This window comes from Lemur catta, chromosome 6 (assembly GCF_020740605.2).
Source record: "Lemur catta isolate mLemCat1 chromosome 6, mLemCat1.pri, whole genome shotgun sequence".
In the NCBI taxonomy this organism is placed as follows: domain Eukaryota; kingdom Metazoa; phylum Chordata; class Mammalia; order Primates; family Lemuridae; genus Lemur; species Lemur catta.
In genome coordinates, this window is record NC_059133.1 from 91,075,300 (window position 1) to 91,096,422 (window position 21,123).

The window sequence follows — 21,123 nt, forward strand, 5'->3', positions numbered from 1 at the left end:
AGAATTCCATAAAAATAGATTCTAACATGCCAATATTTCTTGGAAAGCAAATGGCATGATGCATCAGCATTAATAAAATATTTTTATATCACTCTAACTACATTTAAATAAGAATGTTCATCAGGTAGAGGTCACTTCCTTAGAGAATAAAATGAATAATTGGCTTTCTACTCTAGATGTTGAGTGAACAGTAAAAATGTATTACGTGGCTTGTTACTCCCAAATGAACTGTTATTTTCTCTGTACTAAACAAATATAAGGATAGCTATAAAAATCAAAAGTTAAACTTTCCAACAATGGACCAATCACCTCCAAACTTATTTTGCTTAAAATTCTGTCATAGATTTCATTTCCATGTTTCGTTAAAGAGACATTTAGGATGAATCTTGGGTGAATCTATGCAATGCTTTCTGGACTACCAAGAAGAGATTTGGGATATGGACTTATGTTAATATCCCTTTTTTAAAAGTCAAGAATGTTGATTTATTTCATCAAACTATGTAATTTATTTTGATTTTTCTTAAAAGTATTTAAAGTACTGATTAATAACCTGAGCCAATGGTAGCCTCAAAGTACTATTTTTAAGCATTTGGAAAATTTGGGAGGGTGAATGAAAGAATACTTATGGTCATGGAACTGATCTGGAATTGATTTTTTTATGCTAGAAGTAGTTAATATGTTACAAAAATAAATGGTTGGCAGTTTGCTTTCACTGCCCGATCAGGTGAAATAAAAACCAGTGAGTCTGAAACAAGCACAGAGTTCAAGGAATCAAGGGCTCTGACCCCTATTCTTTCCTCTTCCTCTCCACACCATGAGGGGAAACCAACTGCCCAAGCCAGTCTTGATTCTACTTTTTCTGCTCCTTCCCAGTGATGCTTCAGCTACTGCAAAACCGTAAGCAATATCCCCAGGAAATTCTGTCCTCCTCTTTCTTTCCCATTGTTATCTCCTTAATCATTGTTTCTTGATTTCTTTTGCAATTTCCTGTTGTTGAAGGGCTTGGAAGGGTCAATAAGTTGTTGCTCATGTGGAAAGAGACATACTCCAATTCTAGAACACTCAAAGACATAGGGCAGTGACATTTGCGAAACACTTAACAATAAGAATATAGAATTCCTACCAAAAAAGATAAAACTTTTATTGGTTCACCAAATGGGCTGCAGTGTTTTAGCCACTGTGAAATGACTCAGTGTATGTGTTTTCCCCAAGTCAGGGATTACCAAGATGAATGTATGACCTACAGACAAGCCAGGATTTGTGTGTCAGTTCACTCAATCCTTCAGCAAACCTTTAGGGGCTGGCAGTAAGTCTTGGGAATATGAAGATTAACAAAATTCAGACCCTGCCCTCAATACCTCACAGAATAGAAAAAGGAGAGAGATGGTGCACACAAAATGAAATATATCACAACAACAGAAGCAGACATTGCAGCAATCTGTAGGAATATTCATAAGGAAAACCCAACTCTTCATGGGACCTGATGTAAGGGAAGAGGCATCACCAAATTCTGCATAGAGAAAGTTGCTTGTGAGAAAGTCTTATGAGGCAAATAGAAGTTTTCCAGATAGGTAAGGACACTTAGGAACAGAGAAAAGTGTATGCAAACATATACCATCACAAAGTGCAGCATATTTGTGAGATTGTAAGTGAAAGGCAAACAGTGGCAGGAGAGTGGCATGTGGGTGTCCGTGGTAACGTGTCTGGTGATTAGCCTGGGTTGGCTGGACTTGTCTTCCATCACCAGAGAGTTAAAGAAAGAAAAGATAAAGTTGCTTCAGCTCCTCACCATGTATTAAATGTCATTTTTCTAGTGTTTTCTGGAACAAAGAGATTTGTAGTATCATCCATATGAAACCCAAGACCACATGCAGACAAGTTCTTAATGCTTTCAATGATATGCTGAATAATTCACATTTTATAAATTTGAAGTGTCTATCCAAAAAAAAATATAGAATGATTCTTGGATTGCTTACCCATGGCATTAACTGGCTTTCTAATATTATGAGGCTGAATATTTCCACAATACGAGAGAAGCATACTGATGTTTAATTTGGGGTTATCTTAGTTCTGCAGGTCTTTTGGGTTGGCCTTTGAAGAATACCCTTCTGCTGAAATCTGGCTCTGCTCTATGATTGGTGACAAGAGCAAAGATTATCTAGAAAAGAGCCACAATAATGATGTCTTTTTAACCTCTCCATTTTTGATATAGACCTGTCTTCTCCACAGGCAGTACGTGGTGCTGGTCCCCTCAGAGCTCTACACCGGTGTTCCCGAAAAGGCCTGTGTCATCCTTAGTCACCTGAACGAGACGGTGACAGTGAACGTGACTCTGGAATATGGAATGCAGAGCAGAGACCTCCTCACAGACCTGGTGGCAGAGAGGAATTCTTTCCACTGCAGCCCCTTCATCGTCAGTGTCATTCCTTGGGATAAGGGCGATGGGGAGAGAGAGGATATTGGATACCTTGTGTTCTGACCCCTCAAACACAGAAAACCCTAATGAAGGAAAAATGAGGAATACAGAATGAATTTCAAATTAGATTCTAAGAAAGTTCTACTTAATATGCTCACATAATATTTATAAATGTATGTAGTGCAATATGTGAAAGCTAACTGTACTTATAGCAAGGATGTCATTTGCTCTTCAAGTAAATTTCTGAGGGTAAATCATGTTCATGCCATTACAGATATAAACACTGAGATTCATACAGTCAAATGGCTCATCTAAGATCTCACAGATGGTTGATGGTTGATGTAGTGTCCTTTTAACCTTTTATTACTTACCTTATTAAATGTTTAACCATACTGGCTTAGTACAAATGATAACATATAAGGTTGTTTTTGACCTTTGGAAGATAAAATTTAATAATTATTTCAATACCAACATATTGCTGTGAAAAGGCAGGCATCCCATTTCATTTACTGTCATGGCCAGATTGAAGAATTAGTTCATTTTACTGCAATCATATTTTCTTCTTCGGTCAAATGAATGAATTATTACTGTCATGTTATACAATCATAATTATCTACTTATAAAACAAGGCATAATCCTTGACTTTATCCCTTACTGATTCTCAGAGACTAACCAGGAAAACAGAAACCCATGAAGGCTGAGACATTGGGAAGTGAGTATGGGCAGATTCTCCAGCCCATTTCTGTTTTACAGATTCCAGAGTTGCCATATTCCCCCGTGGTCATTGTTGTGCAGGTAAAAGGGCCAACTCAGCATTTCATTAAGAGGAAACAAATGCACATAACCAAAGTAGAGAACACAGTCTTTGTCCAGACAGACAAACCCATCTACAAGCCAGGACAAACAGGTAAAAGGAACAAAATAGCAAGGAAAGCTTGGGAGGAGGGAGGATTTTCCTTATTCCTTTATTCTGCAGTCATAGAAATCCTGGCATGCTGTTACTGACCTGAGTCCCTGTTGGGGATTTCATGGGAAAATCTCTGTGTTTCAGTGAGATTCCGCATTGTCTCTGTGGATATCAATTTTCGCCCTTCGGATGAAACAGTGAGTCTCCTAAAATTGGATGAGGTTGGGGAAAACAGACAAAAATTTAAGGCCTATTCTTTTGGAAAACCTGAGACCAATATAAGAGATACTTAAATCTACCACAGATGGACCTCATAAGAGTACAACTGCTAGAAGAATAACAGGGGTCAGGGTCAAGGTAGTTCATTAACTGTATTGTTAAAGTATGCAGTTGAAGTTGTCCTCTTAAAGATTCCAGTTATTTTTGTTGAATAGAAAAAAAGAAGTGAATTTGATTTCTCTCTTAAATATCATCTGCAAAACAAATATCCACAAAATAATAATAAACTTATTAATTAGACCTTTTATCTAAATAGGTTTCCTCAATTGTATGTTATCTCACAAAAGGAAAGTCATGACTTCTTAAGAGACGTAAGTCTCAAAATAAACATATAAAGTGCTATGAACCAAACAGGAGACATTTTCTTGTTCAGATGAGAAACATAGAGACTCTTACTCTGGTCAACATACTCTATCAGTGCTGGGGTCCCGGTTTTCCGTTTCTAAATTCTGTCAGATGCTCATGCTGTTTCTTTCTTTCTTTTCAGTTCCTGGTTGTTTATATTGAGGTAAGTAGTATACCCTACTCAATAGGAAAGAGGACTCACTATAGGTTAAATTAAGTTGCCTTTCTCCCTTTTCCCCTCCCCACTTCACCAAAACTAAACAAATACTATTTTTACTATTTACCTTAAACTCTTTGACAAGTGGATAAGATGTAAATGAAGAAACAAAATTCTTCGGGATGAAGCAACAAAATTCTTTGGGATAATGCAATTTACCAAACTTTTCAATATTTCTGGCTAAAATTGATACATATAGTATTAAAAAGAGGCAACAGTATGAAATGTCATCTGTAATATCTCATAGCTGGCCAATTTATTGCCTTATTCTCCACCTGGAATTCCTAGAAAATTTTGCTAATAACTTTGGTGTCAATTTGCCAACCATCTGTGATACATCTCCCAATATCATTCTTACCTGAAAAGTTGCCCCCTAACTCAAAAGTACACATTTCAGTTGTTTCTATGAACTCATAATATTTTTACCTACAGAACCCCAAGAGGAACCAAATTTTCCAATGGCAAAGTGTCCAATTGCAAGGGGGACTCACCCAGCTCTCTTTCCCCCTATCCATGGAGCCCATTCAGGGTTCCTACAAGATCGTGCTGCAGAAGGAGTCAGGAAGACGAATAGAGCACTCCTTTGATGTGAATGAATATGGTAAGAATTCTGCACGTGTAAGTCATTTATGATATCCAAGTATTTAAGATTGGATAAATTTTACATATAGGTAGCAAGCAATGGTCTAGCGTACAATAGCTAAAAAACGGCAAGCCTTTTTTATTCACCTGGATGTTTGCTAAGCACTTTTCATGCACTGCTTCATTTAATCCTCACAGCAGTCGTCTGAGGCAGATACTATTACTATCCCCATTTTGCAAATAAGCATATCAATACTAGTTAGCAATTTACAAAATTGCAGAGCCAATAAGAGGCAAGAGATTTGAATAGGCCCGTGTGACCCTGTTCGAACACAAATTGCTAACCAATACTTATATCATCTACCCACACTATGTATCTGTTTCTGTATGTTATAACTGAAGCTGTTTCCTGGATTACCCCATGGCTGTCTATAATCTACACCTACATTACTCTAATCGCCTATGATTCCTAAGTCATAGTAATTTAGTAATCAACTAAACTATAACATAATTGATTTAGTATTCAACCATAGCTAATTACTAAGTAAGGCATTGAATCCATCTTACTAATTATCGGTTATGTGTATTTTTAATGTAAATTAAACATTTTATGTCATGACTGAGGAGTCCTATAAGAAAACAGGATTCCTAAGACTTACCAGAGCTGTCCCATAAGAATCACAGAATAGGCATATATTATAGGAATAACACCTTACAGAACTGTGAGGGAAGCTAGAAAAGTAAGTATCCCTCAGGAGTTGGCACATCAGGGAAGATGGCTAACCAGTTATGAAGCATCAGTGGGAATAGATAAAGCAGAGCTTGCAAGAGATCTCGAAGTCAGGCACCTTCAGCTGCCCGAGTGCACCGTGCAGGGGAGCAGATGAAAGAACCCACGAAGGCTGTGATCTCTGCACTCTGCATGGCTACCGCTTCAGTAGGCCCTTAGCCAAGGTCTGGGGGTGGACCTGGAGTCTCCATCAGTCAGCAGAGCTAGAATTTGGGAAGAAGAGCTGGACACAGGGAAGAAAGAATAAGGACAAATTGGAACCAGTTGGCCCCTCTGACATGTAACTGTGATGATCTCAGAGACTAACGGTGCTGCTTTCCTTTCACCTTTGAAATATTGCACAAATGTAGAGAAAGAGAGACTAGGAAATGTAGCACCAGCTTAACCAGTTAGCATAGTACAAACCACCCATGGTGACAAATGACATCTCCTTGTCCACATTGTTCCTATTACAGTTGCAGTCATTTAATTTGACCCTATGTTATAAGGTTCTGGGTAGAATCTATTACTAATAGTTACAGGATCTCATGTCCACTCTCACCTCTTTTTCTCTTCTGTTGAAAACAGTTATCCCCAAATTTGAGGTCCAAGTGAAAATGCCCAAGATTATTAGTTTTCTGGATGAAGACTTTGTGGTATCTGTCTGTGGCTTGTGAGTTGCATTTTTTTAAATTTCATTTCATTTCTATTTCTCTACTTTGAGAGAATGTATTGTACATAACAGTTACTGAACTTCAATGTATTTCAATTAGGAGAAGAATAACTCTGTCCTAAGCTCTCACTAGGAAGCAGGGACTGTCGCAGATGACAATTCTGCTAATAATAAAATTATTTACTGGACATTTAAAATGTTTCACGCAATGTTCTAAGTGCCTTGTATAATTAACTTATTAACTTTTTTTCTTATGCTAACCCTGTGAGATGTAGATAATTTTTATCCTCAATTTACAATGAGGAAACTATAACCTATAGAAGGTAAAAAAACAAAACAAAACAAAACAAAAAAACCCTTGCTCAAATTACTGCAGATAGGAAATAGCTAAGTGGCTAAGTGGAATTTAAATCCAGCAGTCTGGCTCCAGACCCTAAACTATTCACCACTATGCTATATTACTTCTGCAATGTAACAACATCTGACTTTATGAAGCATTTGTGTATCCCAGGTCCTGTGCTAGACTGAACTCAGGCCATCCAGCTACAGAGCTCATTCTCATGTCATCCCTGTTATCCTGTGCCCTGTTATCGTCATTCTCTTTGTTGATCCAAATTTCTTAAGCTATGGAAAATAGTTGGAAAGAAGCTAAACACATGTTCTGCCTTAAATCCTGGGTATATATGATAGAATGAAACATACATATATTATACGTATTTCTTCCCTGGGTGCCTTTTCATGCATTAGAGCATTTTCCACACGCACAGAAGAGAGAAATGTTTCCTCTTGCTTTTGAAAGCAGCATGAGAAACATATATGCATCCTTCTCACCAACCTTGATGCTTTAAATTTTTCCATCAGAGGGAAAGCCTTTTGATTCAGATTGAAAGATAAAATTCCAAAAGTAATTGAAATTTAGTAAATGGTTTATTTATTTCTCAGCATTTATAGGAATCTGGGGGGAAAACCTATAAACGGGAAGCTTGGGGCACTGAGGCTAAATCTTATCGACCTCGCAGTTTGAGCTAAGGCAATAGGTTTCAAACTTCAGTGTCCATCTCAATCTGTGGAGGATGCTTAGTAAAATGTAGATTATCTGGCCCCACCTCCAGAGGTTATCATAAATCTGAGAAAAAACTCAGGAATCTGTAACTCAATATGTATCCCAGGTAATTTCAATGCAAGTGGTCCATAAAGCACACTTTAAGAAACAATAAACTAATTTTGGCTTTGTATCATATCCTTCCATCATATTTGGCAGAATCAAATTGAGTCATTATGATCCTATTTATATATAACATTTTTGTTTTATAGCTATTACTTCCCCCACCTAACTTCTCATTTATCCTCTTAAAATACTTATAAATTAGGAAGAACTTAGAAATACGAGTTTCACATATCCTTAATTTTTTTGCCCTAAAATGACTTAGGAAGTGTTGTCAAAGCTGGAAGCATAGCATAGATAATCTGACAGCAGAGAGGGAAGTAGGACAGTCTTGTAGTAAAACCTCAACTGAGAGGGAGGAAAGATCTGAGAAAGACTTAATTAGTAATTTTCCATTTGTAGGTGTTTCAAAAACATTCATTAAACACTTTTTCTTAGAGTTATAATTGAGGAACAATCTCTCAGAATAAGTGCTTCTAAAATGCAAATGCTATGAAAGATAATAAAATTGCTTTAGACGATTAAGGTGGATGTATGAATGGGTCAAATCAGGTGAAGAAACCTCTGCGTCATTTATATTAAATATCTTTTTGTTCTCATAGATACACATATGGAAAGCCTGTCCCTGGGCTGGTGACAATTAATGTGGGCAGGAAATATTCTCAATACCATCCCACCTGCCATAACATACATTCAAAACATATCTGGGAAGAATTTAGTCAACAGGTACGTGGAAACACTCCCCAAACCACTAACATCAGATCTTGTTTTCTCATGGATTACAATAGTGAATACAATACAAGAGAGAATAGTGTTTGAAATAGTCATCAAGCAAAATTGTGGAGTAAGGGAAAAGTTGTAAGATTGCCTAGCAGCGTTAGGGGGCCCCTTGAGGGCTGGGCTCATGGGTGTATATTGGTATTCATTTGGTCAGTTTTGTAATTTCTTATCAAAAACAATCAACATGCCATATATAAAGGCATAAAAGCACATGGAAATATCCAAAGTTGCCTTTAATCAAACAGATGACAAAGGAATGTGGCAAGTATTAAGAATTTGGCTAGAGGGAGAATCAAATGACATGCCATGGAATCTAAACTGCCAACAGAGGAGTGTTAAACCAGCATTGGGTTGAAGAGAAGAAGACTTAGTAGGATAATTGATCAGAGGCCCCAGTTATATCAAAGAAGAGGTATAATAAAACTAATTAAGGGAAACAGCTGAAAGTAGAATATGTTGTGTCTACAAATTCAATGCAAAACTATTGATTTCAAAGGAGGAGGGTGTAAAATCCAGGGTGTGGCAGTGTGAGCAGGCACTGTAAGGATATGACAAAGTTATCAAAGCTGCAGAAAGCAAATAAATGAGAGGCCAGAGTGATGAATATGATAATAAACATCAAGGTAAATGTTTACAAACAAGATAAACATGAGAAGGATCTAACTGCCGAAATCTTTAATAAATCAGGGAGACTAGGATTAATTTTTACTTTTAATCAAGTCATGACATCATGTGTAAATAAATTAAATATGATTACATTTTATTATTCAATACATATTTTCACGTAAATAAGTTTAAAATTATAACAAAACTTTATTAAAACATGCAACCCAACATTTATGGAAATCTGAGATTACTATAAGAATTCATCTATTCAATGAAAGTATATGTTCCTATTAATGTCCTAGACATCAGGAACATGCAGTTAAGAACATACAATCTTTAGTTGATATTTAGGTAGTGATGGTTAAGAAGGCTTCTTTTAGGACATTATGTCTGAGTTAAGTTTTGAGGAGCAGTAACTGTTGGCCAAGGTAAGAATGGGAAAAAGTTATCATTTGAGGGACATATGCAAAGGGATAGAATTACAAAATATCATGGCACATTTGAAAACTCCAGGAAGTTTAATATGGCAAAAATGGGATCAGTTTTCAGAAGAGAATGGAGAAGGCAAAGCTCAGCAATGAACAACTCAATCATTAATGAAGAAACTTTATGCCATTTCTGTGCTTGAGAAAAGATAAGCACTAGAAAGGAGGTTGGAACATTTCTAAAATTTATTTTTATGCCCAATAAAAAATTTTCATAGATTGATAACTTTTTTGATAGCAAATCAGAGGACCCAGGAATTCTCTTCCTTTCTCTTCAGGCAGATGATAAAGGATGTTTCACACAACTCATAAAGACTAAAGTATTTCAGCTGAGACAAAGAGGGTATGACATGACAATACAAGTGGAAGCCAAGTTCAGAGAGGAGGGAACAGGTTTGTATCACTTTAAAATATGTATTAAATATACATTTATCAAACTTCTATTCCATGTAAAACACTGGAAAACACTTTATAGTTTCTGGGGATTAGGAAAATAATATGGTCTCTGCCCTCAAGGAATTAAACATCTAAACATAGAAATGAAGAGTGTGTGTGTGTGTGTGTGCATAACCATAATAAAATTTCTCTAAGAATCATAAAAGCTGAGGGCCAAATGAGTATGAAGTGAGGTAGTTAATTCTAATATAGAGCCAGAAGAAAACCTTACAGATACAGTAGCATTTCAACTGATTTATACTGGATGGGTAACATTTTTAAAGATTAGAGATGGACAGGGAGAACATGATAAGCATTAAAAAACATGTTCAATTTCAGAAGAATCTGAAACTGTAGGCTGGTGGTAAGGTGTAGAAGAAAGTAAATCATTCACTAAAGAGTTTGGACTTTATTCTGAAAAGCATTGGATACCTTCAGATATATTTGAGGAGAATGGCCTAAATGAATTAACATTTTAAAAAGATAATTCTAACCTTTGAAAAGCACCAGTGACAAAGAAAGGGCTTCCCGGAGCTGACTGAGGGCTGTCTCCAGGTCCTACCCTCGGCCTACATCGTCAGTGTCGCCAAAAAAGCTAGGATAGGGTTGAAGTCCAAAGGGCAAGGGTTTACTCGGACAATATGCCTCTTACATGCATTACACAAATTACATGACTAAGGTAGGTCACCTCACCTCCCTGGGCTTTAATTTCCTCACCTATAAGATGAGGACAAATGAACGAAATCAGTATGTCCAGATGTGAGTTCCCAAGACGTTAGTCCTGTGAGTTGTTCTATGAAGAAAAGAGTTCTATAGTCTAAAGCAGTGGTTTTCAAACAAAGGCAGGACATTTGAAAATGCCTAGAGACATTTCCGATTGTCATGACTTGGGGAAGGGAGGCTGCCACTAGCAACTAATTGATAGAGGGGAGGGGTGCCCCCCCACCTCGCACACCACACATACACACTAGAATATTTTTCAGCCATTGAAAGAAGGAAATAAATATATATAATTCATTGTCAATTTTTAAAAATTAGCCAAAGACCTTAACAGACTTCTCACCAAAAAAGATATCTATATCTATATTTATATACACACAATGGAACATTATTCGGCCATTAAAAAATCCTGTCATTTGTGACAACATAGATGAACCAGGAGGACGTTATGCCAAGTGAAATAAGTCAGACACAGAAATACAAATACTGCATGATCTCACGTATATGTGAAATCTAAAATAGTTAAACTCATAAAAACAGAGAGTACAATAGTGGTTGCCAGGGACTCAGGCGAAATAGACAGATGTTGATCAGAGCATACTAACTTTCAGTATAAGATAAATAAGTTCTGGGGATCTAATGTAAAGCATGGGTGGTGATGGATGTGTTCATTAACTGGGCTGTGGTAATCATTACACAACATATATCAAATCAGCATGAAATGTACACCTCAAATGTATAGAATCTTTGTCAGTTAAATATTTTAAAAAATAAGGATGAAGACATGGAAACGTAGCACAGTAAATGTTCTTTAACTCCCCCGCAAAAAGGTAGTTCTAGCCGACCTGACCTGAAGAGGATAGACTAGATGAAAAATGTGCTACTATGTGATACATCAGAAGATTATTCAAAGATGACCTCAAAGATTCCAGATTTGGGGCCTGGAAAATGGAAATACCATTTCCAGGATTGGATGAAAAAGAACAATTGTGATGAGATGTGTCAAAGATAATTATAATTTGGAATATCAAAATGAAAGTGAATTTATTCAGCTGATAATTTTAAAGAGAGCCAGAGCAAAAGCAGGACTAGAGATAAAAATCTAAAGCCATTTCCATTGTGCCTATGCTCTCTCAAGAGTGAATACATGGGTAAAGCAAAGTCATAACATGTAACCAAAATGTTTGTATCCCCATAATATCCTGAAATTTAAAAAAAAAATTAAATTTTAAAAAATTTAAAAAATAAAATTAAAAAATGAGTGAATGCAATTCCTCTGAAGGTGAGCTCATTTAGCATTGCTAAATTTAAGATAGAGACAGGACAAAGAAGGGTCCGAGCATGGAAACAACTACATTTAGGACATAAACAGTAGAAAGTAAGTCAGCATAATAAAATTAGAAGTCATGGGGATAGGGCAAAATAAAAGAGTACAACTTTTTAGAAGTCACTGGAAAGAAGAGTTTCAGTGGTACTTTACTGTGAGTTCAGTACGATGAAGTCTGAGATGAGAATACAATATAGGCAGCAAGTAAGGGATCTTCTAGACTTTGGTAGTGTGGTGTTTTAGATGATGAGAACAAGATACAGACTACACTTCACTGAAATGGAAAAGTGCCAGGTGTTGGCTAGACTGTGGATAGGCCATGCAGTGAAAAGAAAGATTATTCTGGGGAAGTGGTTGTGGAAGAAATTTAAGCATCGTTTTAGGCCAGTGTGAATGTGAAGAATCTAACTGCATGCAGAAAGAATCTAATTGTATGCAGAAAGAGCAGGACAACAAAAACAAAGATGGAGAAGATCACAGAGGAGGAGATGAGAACTGAATCAAGAACATAGGTGGAAAAATAGGAAACTTGCAAAACCAGAGGAATTAGGGATTATGGATACAAATAAGGTTTTATATGAGGTGAAGCTAATGTCAAATTGCTTGTCAAACAGCTTCTGTCTTCTAAGTGTGCGAAATTCTGGAAAGAATAAGAAAAGATGGTATTTTGTTATGATGGAGTGAGGTTAGGTTGGAGGTAGGAGGTGAGTTTTGAATACATAGAATTGTTTGATTTCACTTCTTTTTCAGGGTTGGAATTAACCGGGCATGGATCATGTGAAATAACAAATACCTTAAGCAAACTGAAATTTACTAAAGTGGATTCACATTACAGACGAGGCCTCCCTTTTTTGGGGCAGGTGAGATATTCTTTCAACATAATCATAATTTGGGGTAAAAGTCTTACTTTTAAGAAAATTAATTTTAAAGTGACAAAATCAAAATTTATTATGAAAATAATATTTTAATAAGAAAAGAAATTATAGTAAGTTACTAATTTAAAAAGCAAATATAATCACAAAATCCAGGAAAACAAAGCATACTTTTATTAATTAACTTCCTAACACACCTCTATAATACATTTTCCTGTGTGGTTTGGCTGCATACTTTTTGATTACCTTTTATATACAATAATTTTATAATATATTTTTTATAGAATAAATAAAGAGATGCGTGTCATCTAAACAGTTGAATGTTTTTATTACTGATAGTTTTTAAAAGTTTCTGCTTCAAAACTCAATATCAATATCAATATTGGTAAATTTTAGAACTGATAATTCAGCTTATTAGACAACCAATTTTCTTTCATATAAGAGATGTAAGGTTTCTAGGCATTTTTAATGTTATTTTGTAATAACTAATCTTTGAATTGACAGTGTATGCGCAATTTTTTCATTTTATATTTTGAATTTTATATTTGAATTTTATATATTCTTCATTTACTGCAATAGTTTATACCAAATTAGCAAGAAATTAATAAATATAGTTTGCCAAGGTATTTCAGGTAGAGAGAAGATCATGAGAAAACCGACAATTTGAAGGATGAGTATGACTTGACCACAAATTTAAGATAAAAGGAAGAATGGAAATTTAAGATAAAAGGAAGAATGACCAACCAAGGCCCTAAGTGTGAAACAGCTTTTCAAGGCCAAAGAAATAAAAGGTAGTCAGTGTGACAGCAGCTAAGATAGAACGTGTAACTGAACTGACTGAATAGTTGCAGGTAGGCTGGAACAGTTCTTAAGGGTCTTTTAGGACACAGTAAGAATTTTGGATTGAGAAGTGAGGGCAGGTTTTAAGCAGAATGACATGATCAGATTAGCTCAGGCTGTACAGAGAATGGTTTGGACCAAGCATGAACCAGTGAGGGATCGGACTGCAGAAGATTAAATAGAAAGCTATTGCAAACTAAATGGAAAAAAAAATATTGTAGTTTTAACTAGAATGGTAGCAGCAGTTTTGGAGTAAAATAGATGGAATTAAACTATATTTGATGAGGGTGTGGTGTGGTGACAACACTTGGCAATGAGTTAAAGATAGGCAGTGAAAGAGAGAAAATTACTCAAAAAAAAAATAACCCTCAGTGTTTCTGCATCACTACTGGATAGACACAAGGACAATATACTAAAATAGAGAACACTGGAGCTGTAGAAAATTTGGGAAGGTAACATGATCCCACATTTGAATATCCTAGGTTTGAGTGCCCATGAATATCCAAATAGAAATATTAAAAAGATGTTGAAATCTATTGCACGGCAGGGTGACTATAGCTAATAGTAATGTATTGTATATTTCAAAATAACTTTCAGGTATAAATTTCAAATGTCTCACCACAAAAAAATGGTATGCGATTGAGGTGATAGATACGTTAATTAGCTATATTTAATCAACTCCACTTTGTTAACACTTATCAAAATATCATATTATACCCCAGAAATGTATACAATTATGATTTGTCAATTAAAAGTAATAATAGAGAATAAACTACTGTTCAGCTTTCAAAATCATTTTTAAAAATATTAACAAAAATCATAAAGTAGAGCTCAGAAAACAAGTCTTGTTTTCAGATTCTAAGCTCTTCAGAAAATGACCCCGAGGTAAAGAGGTGACCACAAAAGAGTAGAAGGTGCTACTCCACGTGAAACTTTAAACTAGCTATGACTTTTATGTTTCTAGGTGCTTCTAGTCGATGAGAAAGATCAACCAATCCCCAATAAAGCTATAGTTGTTGATGTGGGAGCCACGTATCAGTCCAACTTTACTACTGATGAGCGTGGTTTGGCAGACATTTTGATTGACACCAGCAATTTCACATCCTCCCTCATCACAGTCACGGTAAGTGGACAGGGGCCGCCGGGACTGAAAAAACAGAGATCACTGGGGCCAATGACCTTAAGGATATATGAGAAGCATGTGAACTCTAAGGAGAAACAAAAAGATGATAAAGAATGAAATATAAATCAGGCAATATGGAGACCCAAATTATAAAAAACAGAAAATTCTTCATCAGAAAACTTTTAGATAGACTCTGTTGACAAAATGGCTTAGTTTCAGGAAACATTAAATAGATCATCTTGGTATTCCCTTGAAAATTTTGAAATTTTTATAATTCTAATACAAGTTAGATTTTGCTTGGTTTCTTTGAAATACTACTATTTTTGTTTTGTGGTGTTGTGAATATTCAAATGTTCATATGCAATTTATAGCCATAAAGCTATGAAAAAGTAATGGACCTTGATAGAGAATGAATAATGTCTACTAAATTGGCACAGCCTATGATATTAAGGGGAAGCTGTTTGTGGATTATGCTTTATTTAAGAAATTAGCCTTCTTAGCATGGTTTCATTATGTTATTATGTATATAAACAAATAACCTATTTATCCTTCCATTAGGTGACTTACAAACATAATAACAACTGTTTTGATACCTTGTGGCTTGATGAATTTCATATAGAAGCACGCCACACTGCAAAGCATATTTTCTCCCCGAGCAAGAGTTATGTTAACCTTGAACCTGTTGCGGATACTTTGACCTGCGGGCAAACCCAGGAGATCTGGGCACACTACATCCTGAATGAACAGATTCTGAAGGATGAAAAAGAGTTAACCTTCTATTATTTGGTAAGAGTAAGAACCACTGTGGCTCTTTCTGATTGTGTAGACTCCAAAATTGCTGATTTCTGAAGTAGTACCTTTTATAAGTTATCAAAATTAATACTGTTGTTTTTTTATGCTTGAAGAGAAGTTACTCCCTAACAAATATTAATATTTTAATTTCTCATTTATGCTCTGGTCACCCCTGAAACGTTTAGGTTTTCTTCTTGCTGAGTTCCAATGGGCAACTTACTGAGTGGGAGAGGAAAGCACCCAGGACAAAAGCTTTGTTAGTCAAAGAGAATGTTTTTCTTAGAACTCAGTAGGTAAATAAGCAAAGGATAAGAACCAAGAACTTACTTAAAAGGAAATAAAAGTTATAGATAATCTTTTGGGAAAATATTTGATTCTAACTAATTTACAAAGCTCATGACTGGTGTAATTGCAGGCAAAAGGTACATTAACCAGTACAGTGGAAATTGGTGTGATACTCTTGAGGCCCGTATACCTATGTATGTCCCAAAATTAAAAATGCCCAAAGCTGGTAGTGACTCAAATAAATCATTTTAAAAAGAAAAAGTGAAATGTAGGAATCCCCGTATGGGAGCATTAACTGTAAACAACATTTTCTTAATTTTATAAAAAAGGGAAAATTATTAGTAACAATAGATTAGAATTTCAGCTTTATTGCTTCCTCATTATGTCACCTTCCATAATTTATCTAATTTCATCTATAAGGAGAAATGTCAGTCATGTCACCTGAATCCTAGAGATAACATTAATACATACCTCATAAAATTATAGTACAAATTAAACAATTAAATTAAAATTAAATTATTTAGCTCAATGACTGGCACAGAGAGAATGCTCAATACATTTAGTTTTTTTTAAATAAAAGTAGCAATAGAGAATATTTATGTATAATTTATATCTGCCTTCAATATATATTGCTTTGCATATAGTAGATGCTTCAAATTATTTGTTGAAACAATATGTAAATTTAAAATATTAATATTCCATAGAAATAATAAATAGTAAAATAGTAAATCATTATAAAATATATTTGTTATTTAAAGTATGTAAACACACACATGAAAATATTGAAAGGGAAATTTAGTGATCAAAAATAACTTCTGGGTTGGAGTTAATAAGATTATGAATGTTTATGTATTATTAATGTTTTAAAGTTAATATAAAAAAATAATAATAATGAATGTATTTTCCTCTGTTTTCAGATCAAAGCAAGAGGAAGTATCTCCCAATCAGGAATCCATGTGTTGTCCATTGAAGAAGGAAATAGTAAGTATTTTCACGATTTCCCTTTTTTTCGTTCTCTTTCTCATCTTACCAAATTCTGAACAACTTAGCACATTGGAGCTATGGTCTCATTAGAGGAAATGGTCACCAATCTTCTGTCATCCAAAGTTGAGGCAGCTGATGTAACAGGAGGGCATACTTGGCTCACTTTAGCCCATTTAAATTTTTTTCTTCTTATCACAGCACTTCTATATTTTAAATTTTATTCCTAAAATAAAAAATATATTCATTTTATAATTAAATGTCTTTTAAAGTTATGTCTGAAAAATGCAGAAAATAACCAAAAAAATTATAATTTGTATGTTTGTATATTTGTTTTCTATTGCTACTGTAACAGATTATCACAAATTTACTGGCTTAAAACAACACAAATTTATTATCTTATGGTTCTGTAGGTCAGAAGTCTTACAGGGCTAAAATCAAGATGTCATCAGAACTGTATTGCTTCTGGAGTTCTAGGGAAGACTCTGTTTTCTTGCTTTTTCCAGCTTCTAGAGGCCTTCTGCATTCCTTGGTTTGTGTTTCTTTTCTCTGTCTTCAAATTCAGCTGCACACCATCTTCAAATCTTTCTCCCACCCTCCTATCTTCCTCTTAGAAAAACCCTGTGATTACATTGATCCTATCTGGATAATCCTGGATAATACTCACGTCTCAAGATTATTAATTTAATCACCCTGTAAAGTCCTTTTTGCTATATAAAGTAACATATGCACAAATTTCAGAAATTGGATATTGTTATAGGGCTATTATTCTGTTTCCATGATCTTCCTTTTGGCCCCAAAGGCTAACATTTATCACGCATGCAAAATATACTCACACTACACAACATCTCCGAAAGCCTCAACCCATTATAGCATTAACTCAAGTCCAAAAGCTCATGTAAATCTCATCAGCTCAAAAGTCCCAAATCTTGTTATCTCAGTCGTCTAAATTATGTGTTAATGAAGCCCAGGATGTAATCTATCCTAAGGAAAAAAAGTCATCAGTCCTTAGAAGTATTGAAATCTGGTTGGACAAATAACTTTAGGTTTTAGCACCTGGGAATAATCTTCTTTAGTTTATGTCTCTGCCCTTTGGGCTCAAGACTCCACTGTTGGAATCATCCTTCCTTTTTTGTAGAGGATGTTTGCAACTGAAAAGTTTTATCAGAGCTTGTTTTCTGCCTGTATAATTTGAGGGGTCTGACATTCTTTTCTTTCAGTTTATATTCTTTCTGTCCCTTTTTGTCCAAGCTGACAGTGTTTCTGTTAGTATAAATTTTTCAAGAACAACGTAGGTCTCCTATGTGTCACAGGGATTCATTCCATTAAACAAAAAGCTTCTACACATACCTTTCCTGGACAATTCTGTCTCCCATTTTAGCTTTTGCTGAGATGAATGAGGGGATCTATAAGTCATGCATTTAATCTCTTCAAAGTGCCTTTTTTGTGACAGAATACACTGGCATTATAATTTTGTTGCAAATTAAACCTTTATCAAAAGGTTGTCCAGTCCCATCATGGATTTTTTCTAGAGCATAATATCCTGACCATGAATGTCTTAATCTTACCATTTTTTGCAATCTGGGTAAACTGAAAATTTTCAAAATTATCAAGTCCTGGTTTCTCCTTAATGAACATTTTCCAATTTATCTATGGTTTACTCTTCCTTCAATTCATCTCTTTCCTTTCCAATTTTATTATAAGCAGCAGGAAGAGACTAGGCTGAACCTTTAACACTTTTCTTTAAAAGTTTCTGGCTAGCTATCTGAGTCTGTTGTTCACAAAATTTGTTTTCCACACAAAACAGCAGGACACAATTCAGCTAAACTTTTTGCCTCTGTATAATAAGAATTTGCTTTCCTTCAGTTTCCTCCAGAGCCCTCCTGGAAGTACTTCTAATTTCCATATTTTTACTAACAGTCAGTTCATAACAATTTAGGTATTCTCTACCATGGTATGTGTCTTCTCTATCATGCTTCTCACTTTATTTTGAGTCCTCTCTAGTAACATTTTTAGCATCCATATTTCTACTAAGGCTGTTAAAAGTAATCTAGACTTTTTCTCTCCCTGCTCCTCAAAATTCTTCCAGAGTCTTCCCATTGCCCAATTCCAGACCACTTCCACATTTTTAGGTATTTGTTACAGTAGCACCCCACTTTCAGGTACCAAAATTTGTATTAGTTTACAAGTCTCTTGTACCAATTTTCTATATTTCTATAATTTATTTTTTCTCTTTAAATATTTAGAAGTTTTATTTTAAAATAACAGCTAATACCTTTACTAATACGTTGCATTTTATTTTTCTTACCAAAATTTTACAATACAAGTAAAATAAAAAAAGTTCTCAAACTCCGTCATGTTTGCCACATGTATTTTACAAATTATCATTTTCTATGTGTTTCTTGAAAAAAAAGGTTGGCAAGAACTTGCCTATAAAATTTAAATATTTAGCTATATGCTTAAAGGATATACTTAAATATCTATTGATCAATCTATCAATCATCTATCTATATCTATCTATCTAATGGTAAGAGTAAAATTATCTCTTTTCTACATACTAATCTTCTTCCTGTCTTCCTTTATCCATTCACAATAGTGTATGAATATACATTTTCTTCTCAAGGAGTAGTGCAGTGTAGAATATCCATTGGGATATATTAATGCTATTCTGATGAAAGGATGTCCAAGTTCATAGATGTGCATCTACAAATCCCCATAGCTAAAGAAGTACTTCAAGTATAGATTTTAGGCAAACATAAAACTAAAAATAATTTAAAGACAAGTCCAGCATTTCAAATTAATTTTTATATTCTTAATTTCATGATGTTATAGGAGCACCAGAACAAAGGAAAATGGGGAATATACAAGATGATTAATTCCTTACATACAAATCCAAAAAATTCCAGTGTATCCAAAAATGTACATGTGTGTACATATATGTAGTTAATTACTCATTTCCTTCCTTCATTAATAAACTTATCCAAGCATATTTCTCTGAAGTCATCTATCTCTTGGGTAATTGGCTCCTGTTATTTTAGATCTGAGACACTTGCATACCTGCTAGTTCCCATGGCATTCTGATGTGATTTTTGAGTTTGTAAATGCCTCACAATTAACAAAGCCGTTTTTATTAATTTGAACTCTCTCTCTCACTGCTTTTGTTTTCCATAGAAGGTGAAATGACAAAGTTTTTAAAATGCATTTTCTTATTTTCTGCAATATATATATTTAAATCACACTGGCAGTTTTATTTCACAGCACACCAGCAAAATCTGTCTTCAACATAGTTTTATTTACTACAAAATGTTCTATCAGTTTCAAATTATAAGCGTTGCCTTTGAATATCAATATTAGTCATAATTGACTAATAATACAATGAACTTCTTGTTTCATTTCTAAAATAAATTTCTACCCATGGCTTCTTCAGGGTTATTTTTCTCCTGCATTTCTTTATCTTATTCTTTGTAACACCTTTATTTTATATCTATTAAGATGATAGTTTTATTTTAGTTTGTTAATGTGGTAAATTATATTGACTAATTTTTTAATATTGAGCTAACATTGAATTCCTAGAATGAAAAAAACTTGGCCATGATGTATTATCCTTTAAATATATCATTTGACTCAATTTATTAAAATTTTGTTAAAACTTTTTATATTTATGTTCAAGAAGAGTAATGGTCTATAGTTTTCTTTTTTGTCTGGTTTTGGTATTAACACAGCACTAATAGAATCAACTGGGAAGTATGTCTTCCTCTTTGATTTTCTGGAAGAATTAATTGAGACATGGTGTTTATTTTTCTTAAATATTTTGTAGAATTTACCAGTGAAGTCATCTGGACACAGAATTTTCTTCATGAGAAGATTTTAAACCACAAATTCATTTTCTTTAAATTATCTAATTTATTATTTAGTAGTCCATAATATTATTTTATGGGTTTTTAAATATTAATATGTATGTACTATGTATAGTGTTAGCATCTCTTCCATTCAAGATACTCATATTATCAATTCGTGTCTTTTCTTGATCAGCCTGGCCAGAAGCTTATCAATCATGTTAATCTTCTCAAACAACTAGTTTTGGCTTAATTGATTTTTCTCTTTTTTTTTTATATTTTTATGTCATGGATATCCACTTATCTTTGTCAATTATGTCTTCTACTTACTTTGTGTTTAATTTGTTCTTTTTTTTTCAAATTCTCATCAGTTAGTTCCAATTTAATAGCGAGTACACGTGGTGTTTGCAAGAATATATATTTTAAGATTTGGAATGTGTTTGTCTTTTATCTCTGAAACACCATTTCTTATATTGGTACTTGGCACACAGTGGGTACATAATAAATATTTTTAAATTAATTCATAAACCAAAGATAGGTTATCTCTTTGTTTATAACTTATTAGAACCAAACTGTAAAAGAGTTTTTTCCATCAGAAGTATACCCAAAGAGAATATCTTTCTATTTTGATATATCTCTGTAATCAAAGTTTTGGGCAAAAGCATTAATAAAACATGATCCAGACTCT

General features: G+C 34.3%; 1 protein-coding gene across 1 annotated transcript in view; it reads left to right on the top strand.

The window, feature by feature from the left end:
- Nucleotides 1-754: 754 nt before the first annotated feature.
- Nucleotides 755-21,123, top strand: part of LOC123640032 (pregnancy zone protein-like) — a 48,598-nt gene continuing 28,229 nt past the window's right edge. Inside the window, exons 1-13 of the mRNA XM_045554371.1 lie at nucleotides 755-897; nucleotides 2,230-2,413; nucleotides 3,170-3,323; nucleotides 3,468-3,520; nucleotides 4,090-4,110; nucleotides 4,597-4,765; nucleotides 6,104-6,188; nucleotides 7,956-8,079; nucleotides 9,503-9,617; nucleotides 12,457-12,566; nucleotides 14,383-14,541; nucleotides 15,100-15,327; nucleotides 16,536-16,599. Coding sequence (XP_045410327.1) covers nucleotides 815-897; nucleotides 2,230-2,413; nucleotides 3,170-3,323; nucleotides 3,468-3,520; nucleotides 4,090-4,110; nucleotides 4,597-4,765; nucleotides 6,104-6,188; nucleotides 7,956-8,079; nucleotides 9,503-9,617; nucleotides 12,457-12,566; nucleotides 14,383-14,541; nucleotides 15,100-15,327; nucleotides 16,536-16,599 — 1,549 coding nt within the window. The 5' untranslated portion in view covers nucleotides 755-814. The remainder of the gene's footprint in view (nucleotides 898-2,229; nucleotides 2,414-3,169; nucleotides 3,324-3,467; nucleotides 3,521-4,089; nucleotides 4,111-4,596; nucleotides 4,766-6,103; nucleotides 6,189-7,955; nucleotides 8,080-9,502; nucleotides 9,618-12,456; nucleotides 12,567-14,382; nucleotides 14,542-15,099; nucleotides 15,328-16,535; nucleotides 16,600-21,123) is intronic.